Below are 23,401 nucleotides of genomic sequence, written 5' to 3'. Positions count from 1 at the left end.
TTATCGTCTTATATTCTCCCTGTATTTAGATTTTTGACACAAAAACTGATGTTGCATTTTATCAGCCTAAAAAGGCATTTAAATGCAAATAATTAATATCAAATAGCTCATCTATTTTAGGATAGAATGGAAACCGTTGCCCTGCAGATTGAGGCTGGGGCTACATTCAGTGAGTATGACAATCTCATTGACCTGGAAAATAAAGAAGGAAAAATAAAGTGCAAATTTAAGCCAAGGCAAAGGGAAATTGGAGGTAGTAATTGCAGTCTTTGCAATCCCAGTTCATCGAATGTTTCATTCCATCTACTGAAAAGTTTGCGAATTAGTTCACAATCTAACCTATTGTGTACCACATGTGTATCACACGATTGTACATAGTAAGACATTTCTCTTTTTTGTATATAATATCCTTTGTATCTTCGCTCTCCCCTCGCACTGACAGTAACTTGCATCAACCTGTCTGCCTATTTCCCATTGTTAACTGTTAACAGAACCATTTGCTGGTTGGACAAGAAATAGCATGTTGTATTTTGCGACCTTCTTGCCGGGACCTAGTGTGTATATATACTCGATGTGTCTATAATAAAGTACTCAGTTGCTTTCATCTCACCTTTGAGTCACAACCTACTTTTGGCCTGTCACAATTATAATGGAGCCTTATGGCTTCGGTGTGGCCCTTCAAACTGGCCCCATGAGGGCCATGAGAGATATGTTTTAGCAAACATTTTGCCCACTGAATGAGATTTTTCTCTTCCAGCATCTGTCATCATGATCCTAACATCCCTTCATTCATTCATTTAAGAGTCAAGTCTACTGCAACCTTTGTTGCTAAACCATAGCTTTCTTCCAGCTTTCCCCTCCTGATTCAGGTTCAGGGTTAAGGTTATATTTTTGCAGAAGCAACCCCTCGAGTTCTTGGCTTCTTCTAGTCCTTTGCCAGATAAGAGAATATAAGTGTGAGTTCCTTTGGTTTTTCTAGAGTGTTATTGGTTCCTTTGACTGACCAGACAGTACTATATCGGATCCTTCTCTGGTTATGGTTCATTTTTCCTTTGCTACACATACACCGAATAGTCTGGCCTATTCTTTGCATATTCTCCTCTGTCTTCACACATCTGACAACACTAAGATTACCAAACAATTCTTTGCTCAAGGGGTTAACTACTGCAATGTAATTGTTCAGTGGCTACTCTCCTCTTGGTAAGGGTAGAAGGGAATATTTAGCCATGGTAAGCAGTTTTTCTAGAAGGACACTCCAAAATCAAACCATCGTTCTCTAGTCTTGGGTAGTGCCATAGCCTCTGTACCATGGCCTTCCACAATCTTGGGGTAGAGTTCTCATGCTTGAGGGTACACTCAGGCACACTATTGTACCAACCGTGTGTCACACGATCGTACATAAATTACTTTGTACATATATTATGCTTGTATCTGCGCTCTTTCCTCGCACTAAAAAGAACCAGAATAAACATGTCTGGGTTTTTCCTCTGTAACATTGTCTGTCTCTCGAACATGAAATTTCCTGGTGCCTTGAGGTTTTGTATATAAAGGAGAGTGTTCTTTAATAAAGTGACTCAGTTGATTGCTTCCTGCCTTTGAGTCACAACCTTCTCTCGGCCCGTCACATTGGTGACCACAGAAGTCGACTCGCTCCCACCGCTTTCCACCCCGGCCCCCCTCACCCCTCCATCGTTGGTACCATGGCGGACTCTAGGGAAGTTGGCGCTGCGGCTGCCCCGTTGAAACTTTCATTGTTTGCCAGCGAAGAGGCGTTGGCTTGGTTTCAGCGCGCAGAAGTCCAGTTTTGCATCAAGGGCGTGACTCGCTCAACCACCAAAGCAGATTATGTTCTCGTGGCGATACCCGAGGACACCTTCCCAGAAATATCCGACTGGCTTTGTGAACAAGGAGACACCCCAATAGCGTATGACGCCCTCAAAACATACCTTCTGCAGCAGTACTCGCCGTCGCCAGCCACCCATATAGCAAAGCTTTTTCAGCTCTCACAACAACCGTTGGGGGACCAAAGGGCTTCGCTTGCCCTCAGGGAAATGACCAGTATCGCTCGCCTTCAACCTGCCGCAGACGGCTCTGCTCGTGAGGTGAACCTACTTCGTGCCCTTTGGATACGCCGTTTACCCGGACCTATACGCGCGGCCATACCCGATGTCGATAGTTTACCCATAAAGGACTTGATGACCAAAGCCGACGCCCTTATGGACAGCCACTTCAAGACCTCCATCAACGCCTCCACCCCTGATGAAGAGGATGCCTATTCAACGTCAACCGAAGCTGATATGAATGCCGTAGGACATAGCTGACATGAATGCCGTAGGACATAGCTGACATGAATGCCGTAGGACATACACGCCTACCCCGTGACGTCCCGAAGCAGCGACAAGCCGCCCACCACCCACCAATCGCTCGCGCCCCAACAAATGACTTCTACAGCCACTTACTACCTCCCATCCGCCGCAGATTTGCTACTACCACTTCAGATTCGAGGCAAACGCGAAGAAATGTGCCGAAGATTGTCAGTGGCCAAAAAACGTGTAAGTAGGCCATCGCTCGTGGCGGTGGCCTCCCGTGTTTCTAATCTTTTCTTTTTACATGATGCAGGAACGGGCGTGCGATTTTTGGAAGACACGGGTGCTTGTCGTTCTCTTTTGCCAAGGAAACTCTTCAAGACACAACGTAGTTTGTCTACATCTGCCGACGGATCTGCGATACCCACCTACGGTTACGAGAACCTCATATTATCGTTCGGAAACGGTAAATTCAATTGGAAGTTTCTCGTTGCTGACGTCTCATTGCCAATCCTCGGTGCGGATTTCCTCTCTCATTTCCACCTTCTGGTCGATGTCGCCCACCGACGATTGGTCAACGCAGACTCGTACTTGTCGACACCTCTTCAACCCGCCCCCTCTAACCTCGCTCTCCACATCAGCGCACCCATGGATGCCTACGCCCACCTCCTCACGTCGTACCCAGAAGTTTTCCGTCCAGAACTTCGCCAAACGCCCATGGTTCCTGCCAGGCACGGTATTTATCACCATATCAAGACGACGGGACCCCCAGTCTTCGCAAAATTCAGTCGTCTGGCACCGGAATGATTGGCAGCCGCCAAACAGACGTTCGCCGAAATGGAGGAAATGGGCCTTTGCCAAAATGCCTCCAGCCCATGGTCGTCACCCTTACACATCGTTCTGAAGAAAGACGGCTCCTTCCGTCCGTGCGGGGATTACAGGCGCCTGAACATGCAAACAGAACCAGATCACTACCCCCTCCCAAACATTGCCGACGTGACCTCCTACCTGCACAAAGCGAAGGTTTTCTCAACGCTCGACCTCCTGAAGGGGTATTATCAGGTGCCTATGAACCCAGAAGACATCCCCAAGACTGTCATCACCACTCCGTTTGGTACATACACCTTTAATTACTCCTGTTTTGGCCTTGGTAATGCTGGGGCCACGTTTCAACGTCTCATGGATGGCATCTTAGGGGACCTCCCTTTCTGTGTATATTATGTGGTCGACATACTTGTGTTCTCCTCCTCAAAAGAGGAACACCTCCATCACCTGCGCATCGTGCTCGACCGCCTGCAACAAAACGGCCTTGTAGTCCGGTACGACAAGTGTACTTTTGGCGCCAACGAAGTGTCATTCTTAGGGCACCGCATCACTCCTGAAGGAGTCCATCCCCTCCCTGAGAAGGTAGCAGCCGTTCAGAACTTCCCCGCGCCCTCGACCGCCAAAGCTCTGCAGGAATTCTTGGGCATGATCAACTATTATCACCGTTTTCTGCCAGCCATTGCCGCCACTCTTGCTCCCCTCTACGCCTCCCTCAAGGGCAAGCCAAAGGACCTGAAGTGGGGTCCCCTTCAAGAAGCAGCCTTCTGCAATGCAAAGAAGGCCCTATCAACTGCTGCGGCTCTCACTTTTCCTATCCCACATGCCCCTCTCCTTCTCTCCACCGATGCCAGCGATGTCGCTATTGGTGCAGTACTCAAGCAGGTGGTCAACGGCTCGCCCCGCCCATTGGCCTGTTTCAGCAGAAAACTGTCCAAGGCAGAATTGGGTTATTCTACCTTCGATCGAGAATTGCTGGCGGTGCACTTGGCTGTTCGTCACTTTCACCATTTCTTAGAAGGTACGCCCTTCGTCATTCGCACAGACCACATGCCTCTGGTGCACGCCTTTACTCGACAGTCTGATGCCTGGTCCGCCCGGCAACGCCGACATCTCTCCGCCGTGGCTGAATACAATTGCACCCTTCAATACGTCCCTGGGAAAATGAATCCCGTTGCCGATGCCCTGTCAAGAAACACGTTGGCTGCCGTTCAACTGGGATTGGATTACAACGCCCTGGCTGAAGCCCAATGACAGGATCCAGAGTATCAAGCATGTAGGACATCCTGCACGTCCCTCCGTTGGGAACACTTCCCCCTCGAAGACTCCAACACCACCCTCCTCTGTGACGTCAGTACTGGCAGACCGCGACCTTGGATTCCTGCTCCCATGCGCTGACAGGTGTTTGATTTCATTCACGGCCTTTCACATCCCTCGTGCCGTTTTACTGCACAGCTGCTGAAGGCAAAGTTCATTAGGCACGGCATTTCTAAGGATGCTAAGGATTGGGTCCGCGCCTGTACTTCTTGCCAAACTTCCAAAGTACATCGACACACGGATTCAGGAGTGGGCACTTATCCTCAACCTCAGCGTCGTTTCGCACATATTCACGTTGACGTTGTAGGCCCCCTACCCACATCACAAGGACATCGTTACCTGTTTACCGTCATCGACCGCTCCACTCGTTGGCCTGAAGCCATTCCCATGGAAACTGCAATGTCCGCCTCATGTACATCTGCCTTACTCTCTGGATGGATTGCAAGATTTGGTATCCCTGAGCATATTACTTCTGACAGGGGAACCACTTTCACCTCTCAATTTTGGACATCATTAGCAAATCTCCTGGGCATCACCCTACACCAGACAACGGCCTATAACCCCGCTGCCAATGGAATGGTTGAACGTTTTCATCGCACCCTCAAAGCAGCTTTGATGTCCCGCTGCAAGGATTGCAACTGGTTTACTCAGCTTCCCTGGGTCTTCCTGGGACTAAGGACCACTCCTAAAGACGCCCTCGACGTCTTGGCAGCTGAAATGGTGTATGGCGACCCGTTGGTCGTCCCTGCTGAATTTTTTCCTTCTACAACCTCCTCCGACGATCTCCAGCGCATACGTCACGTCGTGGGAAAATTTACTCCATGCCGCCAGATGCACAAGCCCCCAGCAAAGCATCACATACCAACAGACTTGTACTCTGCAACACACGCCTTCCTGCGCAACGACACTAGCAAGCCACCACTAACACCCCCTTACACGGGCCCTTTCCTTGTGATCCGACGCAGTCCGAAAGCATTCCTACTAAACATTCGTGGCATTCGTCTAAAACCTGCTTATCTTCTGCCAGATGACCCGCCTAAAGTTCGCCTCTCTAGATCAGGGCGCCCTATTTAACATGTACAGTATGTCATTTTTAGGGGGGGGAGTCATGTACCAACCGTGTGTCACACGATCGTACATGAATTATTTTGTATATATTATGCTTGTATCTGCGCTCTTCCCTCGCACTAAAAGAACCAGAATAAACATGTCTGCGTTTTTCCTCTGTAACATTGTCTGTCTCTCGAACATGAAATTTCCTGTTGCCTTGAGGTTTTGTATATAAAGGAGAGTGTTCTTTAATAAAGTGACTCAGTTGATTGCTTCCTGCCTTTGAGTCACAACCTTCTCTCGGCCCGTCACATTATCTTATTTCTCTTCATCTTGTTTTTTAAAGTTTGTCTAGTTATTTATAAGATTTATTTCATTGTTACTGTATATATTTAATTGTTAATTACTTCTCTTGTAGCTTATTTATTTCCTTACTGTACTTCCTTTCCTCATCGAGCTATTTTTCCTGTTGGAGCCCTTAGGCTTATGGCGTCCTGCTTTTCCAACTAGGGTTGTAACTTAGCAAGTTGTAATAATAATAATAATAATAATAATAATGATGATAATAACTAGCGGAACCCGTGTAAATTACACGAAATGATACTTTCAATACTAATTATCTTGTTCCTAACCTATACATTTTCGAATAAAATGTGATAAGATTTGACTTGTATATTTATTTCAAAAAATGAGCAATACATGAATTTGGAAAACTATATATGATGTGCTTTGGTTGAATAACCAAAGTCTAATGTGAATTTGTAAGAGTATACCATGAAATTATTTCCGTTTTCTTTAAAGCGTGACACAAAATAAATAACACACACGCTATCGTATTAATATATAGATAATAATATCAATAATAATAATAATGATAATAATAATAATAATAATAATCTCTCTCTCATACCAGATAAGGCAGGGCACATGTAAGAAAACAGCTGAGTCGGCGCTAAGCTGACGTACTGTCCTAGAGCCAGTTCCAAGAAGTAGATCGGTACTCCTATGAAGACCATCGCGATGATATATGGGATCACGAATGTTACTGCAATGGAAATTTTTTTTTTTAATGTATTGAAAACATTATAATGGTTGAATGTTATTATTTCGAAAAATTCAAAGGTAAATTATTCCCTTTTTTTATTAAAACATACCAAATGGGTTGTGTGGAAAAAAAAAAGATATTTACAAAAATACCATATGATTTTTGAGTAGCATATTGATATAGTTTTTATTTGAAGTTATAGGAAGGATTTTGACGAAAATCGATGCCTAAATACATCGGTTGACTTTTCATTTTTTTTTTTTAAATTGTTGTAGGTCAGAAAAATTTAACTACAGAAAATATCCTAATTACTTGTTTTATTTCATACTTTGTTTGAAAGAATTAAAAAAAAAAAAAAGACAAATTAAAAGAATATAGGTTTGAAATGATGTACAATTATTGTAACAGACATGTCTAATGATAAAACTTTATAAGGAAAGTTGATGTATTCAAACGAAATTAGGAAATTTAAGGAAAACGACAATAACTACATGTATCTAATGATTTTATGATCAAAGGGAAGGTAAATGCATAGCCTATAATCTAAGATAACCTTTGCCTCTGCACCATGGTGTTCTACTGTCATGTGTTAGAGTTCTCTTGCTTGAGATTACACTCGGGTACACTATTCTATCTTATTTCTTTTCCACTTGTTTTTTAAGTTTTTATAGTTTATATATGAATTCATTTTATTGTTACTGTTTTATTTAATTGTTAATTACTTCTCTTGTCTTGTTTATTTATTTCCTTACCTCACTGGGCTATTTTCCCTGTTGGAGCCCTTGGCCTTATAGCATCTTGCTTCTCTAACTAGGGTTGTAGCTTAGCAAGTAATGATAATAATAATAATAATAATAATATATACATATTCATATACACACACATACATATATATATATATATATACATATATATATACATACATACACACACATACAAAGATGAATGATTAATACAGCAAACACTAAGAAAGCCTCCGGTAACTCCCAAGGTGACTGAGTAGCCAATCATACCCATCTGGGTCGAATACCAATTCCTCGTAATTGTACATGAACGAAACAAAGCCTGTTCTACTTATGCTATTCAAAAACACTCACAAAATTAAAAGAAAAAAAAACTTACATCCTTTATGTTTGAAACATAGGTACGGAAATCTCCAGAAGTTCCCTAGCCCAACTGAGTAGGCGATCAGAGAGAGCACAGACGCCTTCCAGTTCCTGAAGGTTCCTCTCTCAGGGAGAGGGGCTGTTATCCTCTTTCTGAAGGACGTCGGCATTCCTTTGATTCTGGAAGTAGAAATATATATAATTCCGTTTTAAAAGGAAACAAACACAAGAATGCCACCACCTAAGCTATGGTATCGCACCTAACCTAACCTAGGAGCCGTAACCTTACCTGCCGGGGGTTAGCCCCATGTTTCACCCCTTCAGACTACTCGAGAAGGTTTATTCCAGCTGTGACTAAGTTGGGAAATGATCTTCCTAAATGGGTCGTTAAATCGGTAGAACTTCAAAAGTTCAAACTCGCAGTGAATGTTTTTATGTTGAACAGGCTGACATAAGTCTGTTTTCATGTTGTTAATGTATTTAGAATATTTTATTTTAATTGTTCATTATTTTTTATATTGTTTATTCATTTCCTTATCTAATTTTCTGAATGGGCTATTTTTCCCTGTTGGAGCCCTTTGGTTTATAGCACCTTGCTTTTCCAACTAGGGTTGTAGCTTAGCTAGTGATAATAGTAATAATAATAATAATAATAATATCCTAAGCTTACCCTAAGACTAAATAATGTCTGTTTGACAAGTAATGAGAAAGTTTTGCCTGTCCAACCGAACTACATTAACCCCGAATTATCATTATGACTTCAACCAACATTAGGCCTACTGTTCAGAGTTAGCTTATAAACGATATTAACCATAAGCTGTCTCATTTTTTCTGATTAAATTTGTGATTAAGTTTTCTCACGTCATATATATATATATATATATATATATATATATATATATATATATATATATATATATGTGTGTGTGTGTGTGTGTGTGTAAGCAGGTTAAGACATACTCAGGAACAGTTGATTCCTTTAATGTACAAGAGTTGATTACAGATCAAGGGATGAGCGGGAACTGACTTGTGTCTTTTCCTGAACCCCGTGCAAAGAGATACACATAACAGGGAAAACATATCGTACATCAAATTGAACATTCCTACACCTCCCCTTTAAGATCAAAGCTCCCGATTCAAAGCAAACATAGTATATTTAAAACATAAGTATAGATTTCTCCTTTTAGTTGCAAAAATAATAAAACTGGTAAAGGTAGTAACATATGAAGCAAAAGGAATTCAGCTATAATAAAGACAGTCCTTCGGACACAGCGCTGGAACATACATAAATGGTAAACATGACAAGAGGAACACTTATTAAACCCAAATAATCAGGATTAAAGTATATGCACAAAACTTGACATGTTTAGGGGATATTTATTAAACACAACTAAAATGAATTACTCTGTAATATAATCATCGTGCCATTGCGGAGGACGACGTACCTTAGTGCTACTTCTCTCCTGGGTGGGTACTGGGCCAGCCTCCCCCGAGGCGGTGGGAGTAGGTTCTCCCTCAGGTGGTGTGGGTGGCAGGGATCTCAAATGCTTGCGATTTCTTGTTGAAATTCTTCCTCTCCCGTCTAACCTTATGCGGTATTGGCGGTATCTATTCTTTTCAATAACCACCCCGCTTCTATTCCAGGCTCGTGTAGTCACATCCTGGATAGCTACCCTCTCACCTATTTGTAGGGGGGAAAGATCCTTGGCTTTCTCGTTATACTTGGATGATATTCGTTGCTCAACAACGCTTCTTTCCCTCTCTCTTGCGGACAAGGTTTCCGACCAATGCTCGGTGACGAAATGATAACTTTTTAACATTGGCACCGAATCTCGAAGTTGGCGACCCATTGCCAGCTGTGCAGGAGACTTATCTATACCACGTAATTGTGTATTTCTATACTGCAATATCACCTGAGCTACCTTGTCATTGTCTAGCCCTCCATCAGGTAGAGTATTGCCCATTAATGTTCGTTTGGCGGTGCGCACAGCAGCTTCTGCCCGCCCGTTGGACTGGGGGTAGTGAGCAGACGACACTCTCATAGATACCCCCCACTTACCGAAGAAATGTATCATTTCCATGCTCGTTAGATTCGTGCCCTCGTCCACTGATATTTCTTTAGGTGCTCCCCACTGCATAAAATATCTTCTAAAAACTGGGATCAATCTCGCGGATGTAGTTCCGTTAGCGAAGAAATAAATTTCCATCCATCCAGTCAGTCGATCGGCGTAGACCATATACTGCCTCCCTGCTACTTGAAATAAATCTGCAACAGTTCTCTGAAATGGATATTCGGGAGGGGGAGGGTATATAATACTTTCCCTTTGTTGCGAAGGTGCCGCAACGTTGCAATCATGACACTGTGCCCTATAATTTGCCAAGTCACCCTCAATCCCAGGCCAATAAACCGCCTGTCGTGCTCTTCTGATCATGGAGTCAGTTGATTGATGACCTGAATGTAAATTGGTTGCAATGCGTAAACGTAGTACCTCCGGAGCTACCAGACGAACATGCCCCTCGTCATATGCATATGTGACTAATCCTTCAATGACACTCAGTCTATCACGTACATTGAAAAAAGGTTTTAGGCAGGGCTCCACTTGAGACCTTGATGACGGCCAACCCCCTTCGCTGACACGTCGCTGCAATAGTAAATCAGGATCCTTCTCTGCTTCCCCCCTCATGGTAGCCCAGTCCATAGTAATGACGTCATCCGCCAGCGATGACGTCATGGAGGCAATACAAACTTCGTTCATAAGTTCCTTCTCTTCTTCGTCTTTGACGGTAGTTTCACTGCGAATCACTGGGTATCTTGATAACGTATTGGCTGCCAAATTCTTCTTCCCCGGCAAATATCTTATGGTAAAACTATATTGCATAGTTTTCTCCTTCAACCTTAGTAGTCTCAGGTTTGCAATGTCTTTTAGGCTCCTATCCCCAAAGAGTTTTACCAAAGGTCTACGGTCCATGATTAAAATGAAATTCGGGCATCCCAGTAAAAACAATCTCGATTTCCTAAGGCACCATACTACTGCAGCCGCTTCCCCCTCAATGACGGCATAGCCGGCCTTCGCCTCCGTCAGGTGCCTGCTGCCACATAATGCCAGTTTCCATCCCCCCTTACAACAAAAAGGGGCATTGAGATCCTCGCAATTGCAATATTGTTGCAATATAACAAATCCCATTCCTTCTCTGCACCAATCGGTAACAACAGCAGTGCGCCTTGTCTTATCATAATATGTCAGTCCGTTGCCCAACATCTTGCAAATGCTGTCCCGGGCTGCAACAAATCTGTTTTGAAGGCGTTGGTCCCAATAAACTTTCCGATGGGGGGGATTTCTTGAGAAGATCCCTGAATGGTTCCATTACTGGTGCTACAGCCACAAAAGGTGCAATTTGGTTCACAAGTCCAAACCAAGATCTTATATCCGTGATAGTTGGGCTTGCAGGCATGGGGAAGTTCTTAATGGCACTCATACGCTCATTAGAAGGCCTATAATTATCCCAATCAAGTTTGTACCCCACAAACTCTACCTGTCTTTGACAAAATCGGAATTTATCCGGATTCAGCGTAATACCATCATCTCCACATAATTGCAAAAAATCACAAGTATGCCAAAAGGCTCCCTCAACACTGTCGTCATATAACAACACGTCATCTATGCACTTGTACTTTCTGTGTACATCAATAATGACGTCATCGAACCTTTTCGTGTATGCATCGGGGGCCGCGCAATGACCCATAGGTGTTCGACAATACTGGTATCTCCCCCATGGTGTAATAAACGTTGTCAACTGTCGGCTCTCCTCATCTAATGGCACCTGGTGGAATCAGGCATAGGCATCAACTACAGTCTTATATGTACGAAGTGGCACACCCGAGACTATGTCAAAAGGAGCACATGTGTGATGCGTTTCTCGTTTGCAATTCTTATTAAGCTCTTGATAGTCCACGGTCCTCCGTGGTTTACCATTTTTCTTTGCTACTACTACCATCCTCGCACACCAGTCCGTAGCTGTACCAGCAGGGACCTCCCTAATTACTCCTAATTTGACATCTTCGTCGAGCTGAGCCTTAACATCGGCCTCCCAATGCTTAGGAACTGGTATAGGTGTATGACACACACAGGGGATGGCACCTTCCCTCAGGTGAAAGTGGTGAGGGGCTCCTTTCATCATCGGCAGAGGGTTTCTTGAAACGTTGAACGTAGTCTTCGCAAAACGTTGCAGTAGCCAGTCCCTCAGCCTAGGGACATTCTCCTCCGTGGCAGCGTATGGCATCTCGCGCTGACGACCACCACCCCCTACCCGTTTGCGAACGTTTTCTTCGGGCGTTTGGCGGGGGTTAGTCGACGCAGAGGGTTTCCGAGTGACGTCATTCACGGTAGCAACAGTATGATGGGGAAACTTTGTATGCACTAGACCTAGTGATTTACACACTCCTAAAGACATATAAAAACGGGTAGCACCTTGCACAACGATAACACTAGAGCTCACTGATTTATCACCCAATTCTATTAGCATATCAACAGACCCATATATTCTCAATGACTTCTCCCCTGCGTGATTTACAATGACATTACACCGAGAGAGATTAGGTACCTTCAAACCCAATTTTGGTAACAAATCTACCCCTACTATACACACTTCTGCCCCTGTGTCTGGAACACCCTCAACAACGACACACTCACATGAGAACTCATGCTTAACCTTTATTTTCACCATCGGCAGTTTCCTCACTGCCGCACATAGGCCTACCTGGCGATTGTCCGCAGGTGGATAGGCAACAGTGCATGACGTAACAGACGCGTTCACAATGGGCGCCGTTTTGGCGGGCTGTTGCCCCCCTTGACGACAGAATTTAGCAAAGTGCCCCACAATACCACACTGAAAACAGTTAACATTATCAGCAGGACATTTTCCCTGCCAATGAGAACGACCACCACACTTTTTACACCTGGTATCTGACTTACTGCTACCAGTAGGTTTCGAGCTACTACGGCCACGGCCGTGTCTCTTGTCACTATTATTAGACCTATAGCTAGCAATAATTTTACTTTCACCTTCTAACCCACTTTCAACTTGGCCTAAGCCTATCTCATCCCCTTTTACCAAACTAGCTACGTTTGCCCTTCCACGAGCGCTAATACTATCCTTTTCTGCGGATTCATAAATTTCACATTTACGTAACAATTTCTGCACAGTATTGAAAACCTCATGATCCTGTAGGATCTCTTGCTTAAGTCCCACATTGCTTAAACCACTTGTTATCCGCTGAACTAACACAAAATCATTCAGATCAGCTCGACAATGGGGACACTTAAACCCACAATCTAAGGCCAATTGTTGGCACCTATGCACAAAAGATTTCGCGGTTTCTTGATCGCTTTGTTGCGCTGAGAAAAACTTGTCCCATGCTACTGCCTTATTCACAGACTTCGTCGTGATCTCCTCCAGTCTGTCAAATGCCTCAGAGGCCGTTAATAAGTTCCACTGAACCCCTGAGTGCGTTGCATCTATAGCCATCCTTAACTTCTCATCGCAGTTTAACCGGATACTGATAAGTGCATTCTCTCCTGAGACGTTTCCTAAGGCCAGCCAATCACTCATAGAGCGACACCATTCTCAAAAACTGCTTTGTGTCATCTCATAGCTACACTTCTCAGGGCACATCGCCCTAACACCTGCCGAGGCTGAACCATGTGGTCTTCCTTGTGACATGAGGCCAACCAAAGCCTGTAACAAGTCCTGTCCCTCGGGGAGCCGGCGTGCCGGTGTTGCATTCCTGCTTGCAGTGCCCCTGGGGGAACGTCTTGCTGTGCCCCTGGGTGTGTTGTGATGGACTCGTCTCAGCATCTTGTAGGTCCTGCTTTGGAACGAGATTCACTGCGCCATGTAAGTAGGTTAAGACATACTCGGGAACAGTTGATTCCTTTAATGTACAAGAGTTGATTACAGATCAAGGGATGAGCGGGAACTGACTTGTGTCTTTTCCTGAACCCCGTGTAAAGAGATACACATAACAGGGAAAACATATCGTACATCAAATTGAACATTCCTACATATATCGTATATATACAATACTATAACTAATTTCATAATAGATAATCATAATTTGTGTTAGGCATTTTAAGCAATGAAGTAGAATATTTAATACAATTGTGATTATTAAGCTAATTGTCCCAATAGAATTTTACAAAGTATAAATTGTATTTTTATGTAAAATATTCTATCTTGAGAACGTTGTACTTATTTGTTTGAAAGCTAATCTTTATTGTTATTTCCAGCGTTTTACTTCATATCCCCCCCCCCACATAAGAACCATTTATTATATGGCACATTGCTTTGTAATTTCATATTTTACATTTTAGACATTTCAAACATTCAAACGAACAATTTTTCATTTGCAAAGTTTCCCATAGAACCAAGGCAATGGTTTTCTATCAGGTACTCCTATCCATTTTCTATATTCTCTTTATGGGTGACTTAGAATATTTTCAAGATTTCGTTTTACACAACCTTCACTATTCTCCGTATTGCACTCTTATCGTCAGACAGTAGATGGTTTGACAAAGATTCTTTTTCTTTGTAAATTTTGCGAATTGACGAAATTACGAAGTGATAAAACGCTTTGCCGTAGGTCAGAAAAAGCCAACATATTGATGTTATAAACTCTTAAATATCAGCCAGTAACGAAATGGAAGTTTAGGACAAATCTGAGGAATAGAAAATGGAAGAAAAAGATGAAATAGGACTTATTGCAACCACAAAATAGAGGGAGAGACGTTGTAAAGTATCGAATCCCAATAAAGTATTATTTTACTCTGAAAAACCCAAAGACCACCGAGTGTACGATAATGCAATGTAACGGTTTTAAATCGCCAAAAGTAGTGAAAGAGATTTATTTTGAAAAGTCTCTGTAGTTTGTTGTACCACAACCAGGTTTGTTTGTTTAATTATCTATTTTGAAATGTCTATGGAGATTGATGTACCGCTATCATGTCTATTTATTTATTTATTTATTTTGAAAGATCTATGAAGTTTGTTGTACCGCTATCATGTCTATTTTCTTTTTATTCATTTTGAAAGGACTATGTAGTTTGTTTTACCGCCACCAGGGCGGCGCTTTCGCATTGGCGGCAATGGCGGGCGGGCACCCTTTCCTGACAACTGGGAAACACGTAGTTTAAATTATTCTGAAGTGTTTTCTTATAATTAGTGCGACAATGGTACGTCGTGGAGCGTTCATGTCTAAATAAGGACATAGGAATTCTTCCTGAAGAAATGTGACCAAGCTCTAAAGGTAAGCAAAGTTTATTTGACTGATTTTATTCTGCATTTTGTAGTGACAACACTCTTAACTACTCGGTGGCAGGTAGTCTCACATTTTCTGCGTTATATTGATACGTTATTTCATTTTGGTCATTTTATTGCAAAAGTTAGAACACAATTCGTCTTATATTATCCTCATTTTGTTTTCTTATAGATTTTAACCGTTTATTGAAAGTGTTTAGCTGTATGTAGGCCTACCTACTGCTTTCCGTCAACAATTCCAATGTTTTAAGCACATTACATTGATGCATTAATACAAATTATGAAATATCCAAGTGTTTCTACCTAATTACCAATTCATTTTAGTTCCCAAGTAAGATAAGGAAACGAAATCAAGGAATCTGGTCTATAGGTCTTATTAACTTTTGAGCCATGTTTATAACCCCCCCCCCCTCTAAGGCTTAAGCTTTAGTGTCTAAACAATCATTTTTTTCTCAAACAAAATGGGTAGCAGTTAGATTTTTTTTATGTAGGCCTACGTTTTAGGATTCCTCACAATATTGATGGAACATAGTGTTAAAATATGGATTTATGATGTAGGCCTACTTTTAAGGATTCCTCACAATGTTGATGGTACATAGTGTAAAAATATGGATTTATGATGTAGGTCTACGTTTAAGGATTCCTCACAATGTTGCTGTAACAGTTAAAATATGGATTTAGGATGTAGGCCTACCTTTAAGGATTCCTCGCTATGTTGATGTAACTTAGTGTAAAAAAATATGGTCTTAGTCCAGATAATGTGGATTTAAGCAAGATGCATTTAACAATTAACGCCAAATAACCGTGTGGTACTCTACCATAAGAACGCATGCAACAAACAGGGTTTCCATTTGTGGTAGGGCCCAAGGTCTATAGAATACGTGTTCTATAGACCTTGACTGTAGGTAGCACCCGTCCGTTTGGAGGTGGTGACGTCACGAAATCCACCTGCGCAGAAATGTCAATTTTTGGACCAGGGATGTGGAGACCTCGTATTCTATAGACCTTGGTAGGGCCAGGAAACAACCCTTAACGTAAATAATTAGGACCGAAAAACTGATTGTGTTTAACACGGCGGTTGTAATTTTAGTTGTAATGGTCTAAGACTCCAGGTCGTAATTGCAGTCTTCGACTTGTATGGCATTTATTATTATTATTATTATTATTATTATTATTATTATTATTATTAAAAACTAGACTATAATCCTAGTTGAAAAAGCAAGGTTCTATAAGACCAAAGGCTCCAACAAGGAAAAAATAGCATACATTCACACCTTTAATTATATTTTCCTTTTTTTTTTATTTATTTTTTTTTCAATAGTTCTTGGATATAAACAGTAATCTACATAGGCCTCCTTACCTGAGTGTTCACTAGAATGCGTTATTTACCAAGCATAGTATTTTTAAAGTAAGCGTTTGTTGCTATGATGTGTTTAAAATAATTTCTTGATACATTTATATGTTTAAACTTTCACCTTCCTGTATTGGATTTCTTCCTACAAAGAGTAGTCACACCTTGTCAGCTTCAGAAATAATTTATATAAATACAATTTTCTCTGACGCTACCTACTCTCGTCACCAAATTCCATGTGACAATCTCCTAATATTAGTTCATACGTGTAAACTTTGATAAATCAATTACTGTAATTAGACCTATTTGGTATGAGGTTCAACACCAAATTTTGAAAATATTTGGGGTGCAGGTACACACACACACTCTCTCTCTCTCTCTCTCTCTCTCTCTCTCTCTCTCTCTCTCTCTCTCTCTCTCTCTCTCTCTCTCTCTCTCTATTTATATATATATATATATATATATATATATATATGTATATATTTATATTATATATATATATATATATATATATATATATATATATATATATATATATATATATATATATTTAGATATAGATATCGGCGTCAATGACCTTAGATGTTAGGATGCCTGGAAACTTTAAATCAATCAATCAATATATTTATACACATGTTATATATATATATATATATATATATATATATATATATATATATATATATATATATATATCACAACAAATGCAGCCGTTTCTGGTCCACTGCAGGACAAATGCCTCAGACATGTCCTTATTCAAGTCTGGGGTTTGTCCAGTTTTCATCACTACTCTGGCCACTACGGAATCGGATTGGTGATGGTGGGAGACATGTTTGATTGCTCGCAGCATACCAACCAATATAAGGGTGGCCCTGAATACGCTTAGTTGATCACTATGATATAAAAACCCTTTCACCACGTTACGGTATCCCCATGTTCGAATAATTCCCATTAGAAGAAAATACCCATCATTAGGCCTACATAACTTATGTCTAATGATTTGGATGGATTTTAAATTCAATCTTGATCATACACCGGAATCACTAGCTGTAATGTAGTGGCTTTAGACCTATCGCTAATTGTTAGAAATATTTTTCGTATTTTCAGTAATGAACCACATACACCAGACTGGGGTTTGAATCCCGGTCAGACTCGTTAGTTTCTTTGGTCGCTGCTACCTCACCATCCTTGTCAGCTAAGGAAGCAGGGGGAGGGGGTTGGGGGAGCCTATAGGTCTATCCGATGAGTCATCAACAGCCATTTACTGGCCCTCCTTGGTCCTAGCCTAGGTGGACGGGAGGCTTGGCCGCTGATCGTATGTATATATGGTCAGTCTCTAGAGCATTGTCTTGTTCGATAGGGCAACGTCACTGTCCCTTGCCTCTGTCATTCATGAGCGGCCTTTAAACCAATATATGAAATTTCTGTTACTTACCAGCATGACATTTCAGTGAAGTAACGTCATATACAATATATGTTTCGATCTTAATACGAAGATTCTCGTTACTTTGTCGAGAGAGAGAGAGAGAGAGAGAGAGAGAGAGAGAGAGAGAGAGAGAGAGAGAGAGAGAGAGAGATGCTTTGGTAGCAGTAACAATGAAAACAATAATAACGATGAGATGATGATCAGACAAACAAACTACAAAATCAGAAGAAAAAACGCTAGCAAGCTACGTGTGTGCTGGGGGAGAGAGAGAGAGAGAGAGAGAGAGAGAGAGAGAGAGAGAGAGAGTTGATTTGGCCAGAATATTCTGGCCGTTGACCGAGAGCAACCTTTGCTTAGTAAGAATGTTCATTTGTATCCGCTTCAATTTTGAAAGTTTGATTTTCAGATGTTTTTGCCTTTTATGTTGGTAGAGTTTTCTTATTAATCATTGTACTATGGTATATGTAAACGAGAGAATATTATTATAATAATTATTATTATTGTTGTTGTTGTTGTTGCTGTTATACCCGACCCGTCAAAATAGATAAAAGCAATAACTTATGGACCAAATCTAAACTAATGAAAGTCGACTGATATTCATTAGGCCTATATATATCTAAATGATAATTTGAATCCCTTAGGACTTTCTAAAACCCCGCAAAACTCCATAACATATATGCAAGTTATGGAAGGCGTCTTTGAAGCACACAGGAAGGATGGCAGGAGGACCATAATCCCAGGCCGTGCTGGCTGTACTACTATGAGATTCAGGGCCTCTGTAACACGGTTTTTTTGCAATAATTTTTTATCTATGAATTTCATGAATGTAACGCTTCTTCAGAGTGCACATTATATCTACACATAAATTTTGACTATATTCTGCATTACGTAGGTTGAATAAAATTGGTACTTATAATAGTAAAAGTGACGTTTTTTGAAGACGGGCCAACTTACTCAGAGAAAAGGTTTCGAACGCATTCGTTACGTAACTTATGACGGCCTTCCTTCCCTCTTTCTCGATCGATGATTGGCTATACGTAACGAAGGCTATACCTCTGCCAACAATGACACAAAAGTTTAAATAAAAGCAAAGCAGTACACCTTTATGAACTCTGAAACCTCTCCACTGATAATTGTCATAATGAACAAACCAACAAAATATGTTAATAAATACAAAAACACTTCGATTATTAGTCTAACTCCCAAAATAAGTTTCCTAAGAAATTACAGTCTACTTTATAGGTCACAATCAGATTGACAAGGTGTAGGGAATAGTTGGTAATTTTCAAAAACGAAGTAGACAAGCTTGATTTGATAACTGCTATATCCAATGTCAAGCAATTTTTATTTATTGTCTATCTACCTACCTACCTATTTACTGAAAAAAAAAAAAAAAATAGCCGGGTACCGTATTTCGGCTTTAAACCTTCACCAATAATCATCGTCAGAATGATGACTTCATGAGGCTCCACCCACTTTGGCCTCGTTATAATTCAGGATAACACTGAAGGCTATCATGGGCCTTGTTGGATCAGCAAATTTAAATTCAGGCTATAAAAATTCATTTCTCGAGTAGTTGTCAGAAGTGCTAAATGATCCTCAAGGATCCCAGCAGTTGGCCTAAACGTTTAATTCATGTATACTACTGTTGCGGCATACTGCTACAGTAGTATTACTACGCTAGCACAGATACCCCAACCACATTTATGTATCGTTCCGCCATTCATAAAGTCTTTGTCATGTTTTTTCACTGTGCAATAAGCCATGGCCTCCTCAGAAATTAAGTTTAACATTAGATGATAGGTTATTTCATTAAGCTGACAAATTATGGCAACTGGGAATGTTATTGCCGATGTTGAAACTAAAGATAAAGTATGGTATCATTCCTTCATTGCATTATCAGCTTTACTACTATTTGTTTTGCTACATGTAGTAATTATTTTTAAGGATAAATGAATTATGTTCACTTTACTTCTATAAATTCCCATTAGATGTACAAATAAAACTCCTAAAACTATTCATGATTTATTTACAAAATGCAGTCATGCCCAAAACATAGCCAACACGGTCGTACGGCCTAAGAATAAGAAAAAAAAATATATCGGATGATCCGTTGGTCTGATGGAGAGTTTAGCACAAAATTCTTATTTTAACAAAAATAGTTATATAAAGACTGTTTACATACAATCTCTCTCTCTTTCTCTCTCTCTCTCTCTCTCTCTCTCTCTCTCTCTCTCTCTCTCTTGGTGGCACAGTGAATAGTTAATGGAAATGTTCAAAAGTCTGAATGACATTACAAGTATTATAATCATGTTACGCTAAATACAAATCAGACCATAGACATTGGATTTTAACTAGAAACTGAATGATTACCTATTCAGGCTATAGTAAATATGGCCGCGTGATTTCTCTTGACTGTATAAAGTTGCAAGTCGTAAGACAAATGCAGTTTTGCAACCACGGGGGCAATTCCAAATCCTGCTAGCCATTCTTGACTGTTATGGGTTCCAGAGCCGATGGAACAAGGTGAATGGGTGTCTGGTGGATGGGCGGGGCAAAATTTTGTCAAAAGGTGTTTACATTGCTTACGTAATGAATGTTTTCGACTCTTGGCTCGTTATCACTGGCCATGGCGTCGGCTAGATCATTTTTACTCTATAAAAATTAAAACTATCAGGTTTAGGTTATTGATAATGCTGACAAAATTTGTGTGTGGTTGTAAAATATACATATGTCAACTTTCAGCTACATCCGATGAATTGATAAGGAGCAAAGTCCAAAAAACCGTGTTACAGAGGCCCTGAATCTCATAGTAGGCTGATTCTTTGTGAGAGAATTTCCTAGTATTTTACCTGTGTTCCAGGGTTTGAATTTGATCCGAATTACAATGAAACGATTTGAATATAATCTGGAATTCATTTTAAGACGTAAACTTAATTCGAAAGGCATTTAGTCATTCGAACCTAATTCGTTAGTTTTAGGAAAAGATTAGTAGGAAGGTTCGAGGTTGGCTAAGCTTAGCAGCCCGTGATCGTAGCTCAAAAGATGAGGCTCGTCCGTGGAAGAGCGAGTTAGTTGATGCCATATGTTTATAGTTTATTCTTTTTTTTCTTTAACGTTGAGAATGTCATCATTAAAAAGGGTAATATATATATATATATATATATATATATATATATATATATATATATATATATATATATATATATATATATATATATATATGAGAGAGAGAGAGAGAGAGAGAGAGAAGAATAAATACCTAAGTAAGACTCTCCGATCCCTTCTTTTATTCTTTTCCTATTGAGAGAAAGCCCTGATGCCTTCTGGTGATTATGATGCAAATGCTTCCCTTGGAGACCTCATACAAGGTTAAAAGGATGTTCGTGAGTGGCAATGGCAATAGAGAGAGAGAGAGAGAGAGAGAGAGAGAGAGAGAGAGAGAGAGAGAGAGAGAGAGAGAGAGAAGAATAAATACCTAAGTAAGACTCTCCGATCCCTTCTTTTATTCTTTTCCTATTGAGAGAAAGCCCTGATGCCTTCTGGTGATTGTGATGCAAATGCTTCCTTGGAGACCTCATACAAAGTGAGTAGCAATGGCAGAGAGAGAGAGAGAGAGAGAGAGAGAGAGAGAGAGAGAGAGAGAGAGAGAGAGAGAGAGAGAGAGGCGGTTCTAGTGAAGTAACCACGATGATGATCAGTAACACACTCATCAAGTGTGACTGTTAGGCCCAGTGCTTGCCTCTAGGGCGTGGGTAGATATATAGAAGCAGTCCATGGTACTTGTATTGGCCTATCCCTGATGAAACCAGGGTAAAACAAAAAAAAAGACATCGGACTAATTACCTCATCCACAGAGATTTGTTAAGAATGAAGATCTGACACCTGACACCAGTCTCTGAGGAGAATAAGTACACTTAGGAAAAATAACTAATTGTAGTAAGCTTTGTAATTAGACGGTGCTGTGGAGAGGAGCTTCATTGTATACTTGGTTACAGGAGTGCCCGGCACACCTCGCTCCAAAGAAGTCACTCTGTCTCACGGGGAGTAACCAAGCAAATGGTGTATAGTGAAGTGATGGTTTCTAATGAAAATTCAGATTACATATTTCTTTACTTGGAATTGCACTGGCAAGAGTGAGTCAGGAAGGAAACAAGCGCGTGTGTGTGGGGGGGGGGGGGGGTAGACTAAAATGAAAGTGGTTCTTGATGAGTTGTGAGATCACTACCTGTGCTAGGTGATTTAAATGCAAAAGTGACAAGAAAACTTCAATTGGGTAGAATCTTGCCGAAATATGTTTAGGAAGGAACTTGATTGTAGGAAACTATAGGGTATCCATTGAATATTTATTAAGTATACTTGGTAAAGAGAGAATAAGGGAAAAAAGTTTGTTATATGATATGTTGAGACAGAGTAGATGGAAGAATAGATTGATGGATGCTGCGATAAGAAGAGTATTAGCTAGATTTTAGATTTGAAGAAAGGTTGAGATAACAGTTTGAGCTGAAGACAAGTAAGGGATGAAAAAAAGAGTTGAGATCACTGCAAGGAAAAATGGATAAAATTCATGGATACTTTTACGTTATTATTATTATTATTATTATTATTATTATTATTATTATTATTATTATTGGTGGCAAAGCTGCAACCCTAGTTGGAAAAGCTCAGGAGCTCCAACAGGGAAAATAGCCCAGTGAGAAACGGAAATAAGAGAAGTAATTAACAATTAAAATAGATTTTTTTTAAGAACAGTAACAACACTTAGATAAATCCTTCACATATAAACTATAATAAAAAAAAACAAGTGGAAGAGAAATAAGATAGAATAGTGTGCCCGAATGTACCTTCGAGCAGGTGAACTCTAACCCAAGAGAGGGAAACATCGTGGTACAGAGGCTATGGCACTATCCAGGACCAGAGAACAATGGTTTGATTTTGAAGTGTAAGGGGCTATTTAAAGGAGAAATATGTAATTACTGGTACTCCTACCCGCCTTGTGCCATACGTAGCCATTCTTGTAATATAGAAAATTTAATAAAGACCTGAGCAGACATAACTTTAGTTACCAGTATTGAAGGAATTAAAGTGTACACTGTTGGGATATTTGCATTAAAAAACGGTAAATGCCGGGTAACGTTTATTCCAGGATTTTTACAGTTTTAAAAACGGATATATTGACGTAAAAGAGTGATATTACGGCCACCAACCCGAAAAAGATCATAACAAAGTATGGTAAAATTACGGTCGCCTGTATTTAACGGAAATACGGTTGAGAACAGTATATTTTTACGGAGAATTTTCGATTAAAATTGCGGATTTTTAACAGTGTACTTGTAGTTAACAGTTGACAGAGTGGTGTGACTGGAAATGTGAATCTCGGAGAATGTGTGAGGAACTGGAGATTGGTAAGCTCTTGAAGGAATGAGTTAAAATAGTGATATTCTTTCGTTTAAGGATATTCTAGAAGTTTTATTCCAGCTGTGACCAAGTTTTGGAATGCTCTTAATCAGGTAGTTGAATCGGTAGAACTTCACAAGTTCAAACTTGCAGCTAATGTTTTTATGTTGAACAGGCTGACATAAGTCTCTTTTATAGTTTATATATGAAATATCTGTTTTAATGTTGTTAATGTTTTTGAAATTTTTTATTTTAATTTTCATTACT

General features: G+C 40.5%; 1 protein-coding gene across 3 annotated transcripts in view; it reads right to left on the bottom strand.

Moving 5' to 3' along the window:
* The window catches only part of LOC137656828 (sodium- and chloride-dependent glycine transporter 1-like), a 206,079-nt gene that overhangs the window by 110,181 nt on the left and 72,497 nt on the right, over positions 1-23,401 (bottom strand). For 2 of the 3 annotated variants that reach the window (XM_068391150.1, XM_068391149.1), the window contains exons 2-3: positions 7,663-7,826; positions 6,406-6,540 (exon numbers count right to left, since the gene is read on the bottom strand). The exons of the other annotated variant lie outside the window; for it this stretch is intronic. In XM_068391150.1, the coding sequence (XP_068247251.1) occupies positions 6,406-6,540; positions 7,663-7,826 (299 nt within the window). The remainder of the gene's footprint in view (positions 1-6,405; positions 6,541-7,662; positions 7,827-23,401) is intronic. 3 annotated transcript variants of the gene reach the window in all.

Source organism: Palaemon carinicauda, chromosome 17 (genome assembly GCF_036898095.1).
Source record: "Palaemon carinicauda isolate YSFRI2023 chromosome 17, ASM3689809v2, whole genome shotgun sequence".
In the NCBI taxonomy this organism is placed as follows: Eukaryota; Metazoa; Arthropoda; class Malacostraca; order Decapoda; family Palaemonidae; genus Palaemon; species Palaemon carinicauda.
This window is presented reverse-complemented; position numbering and strand designations above follow the sequence as displayed.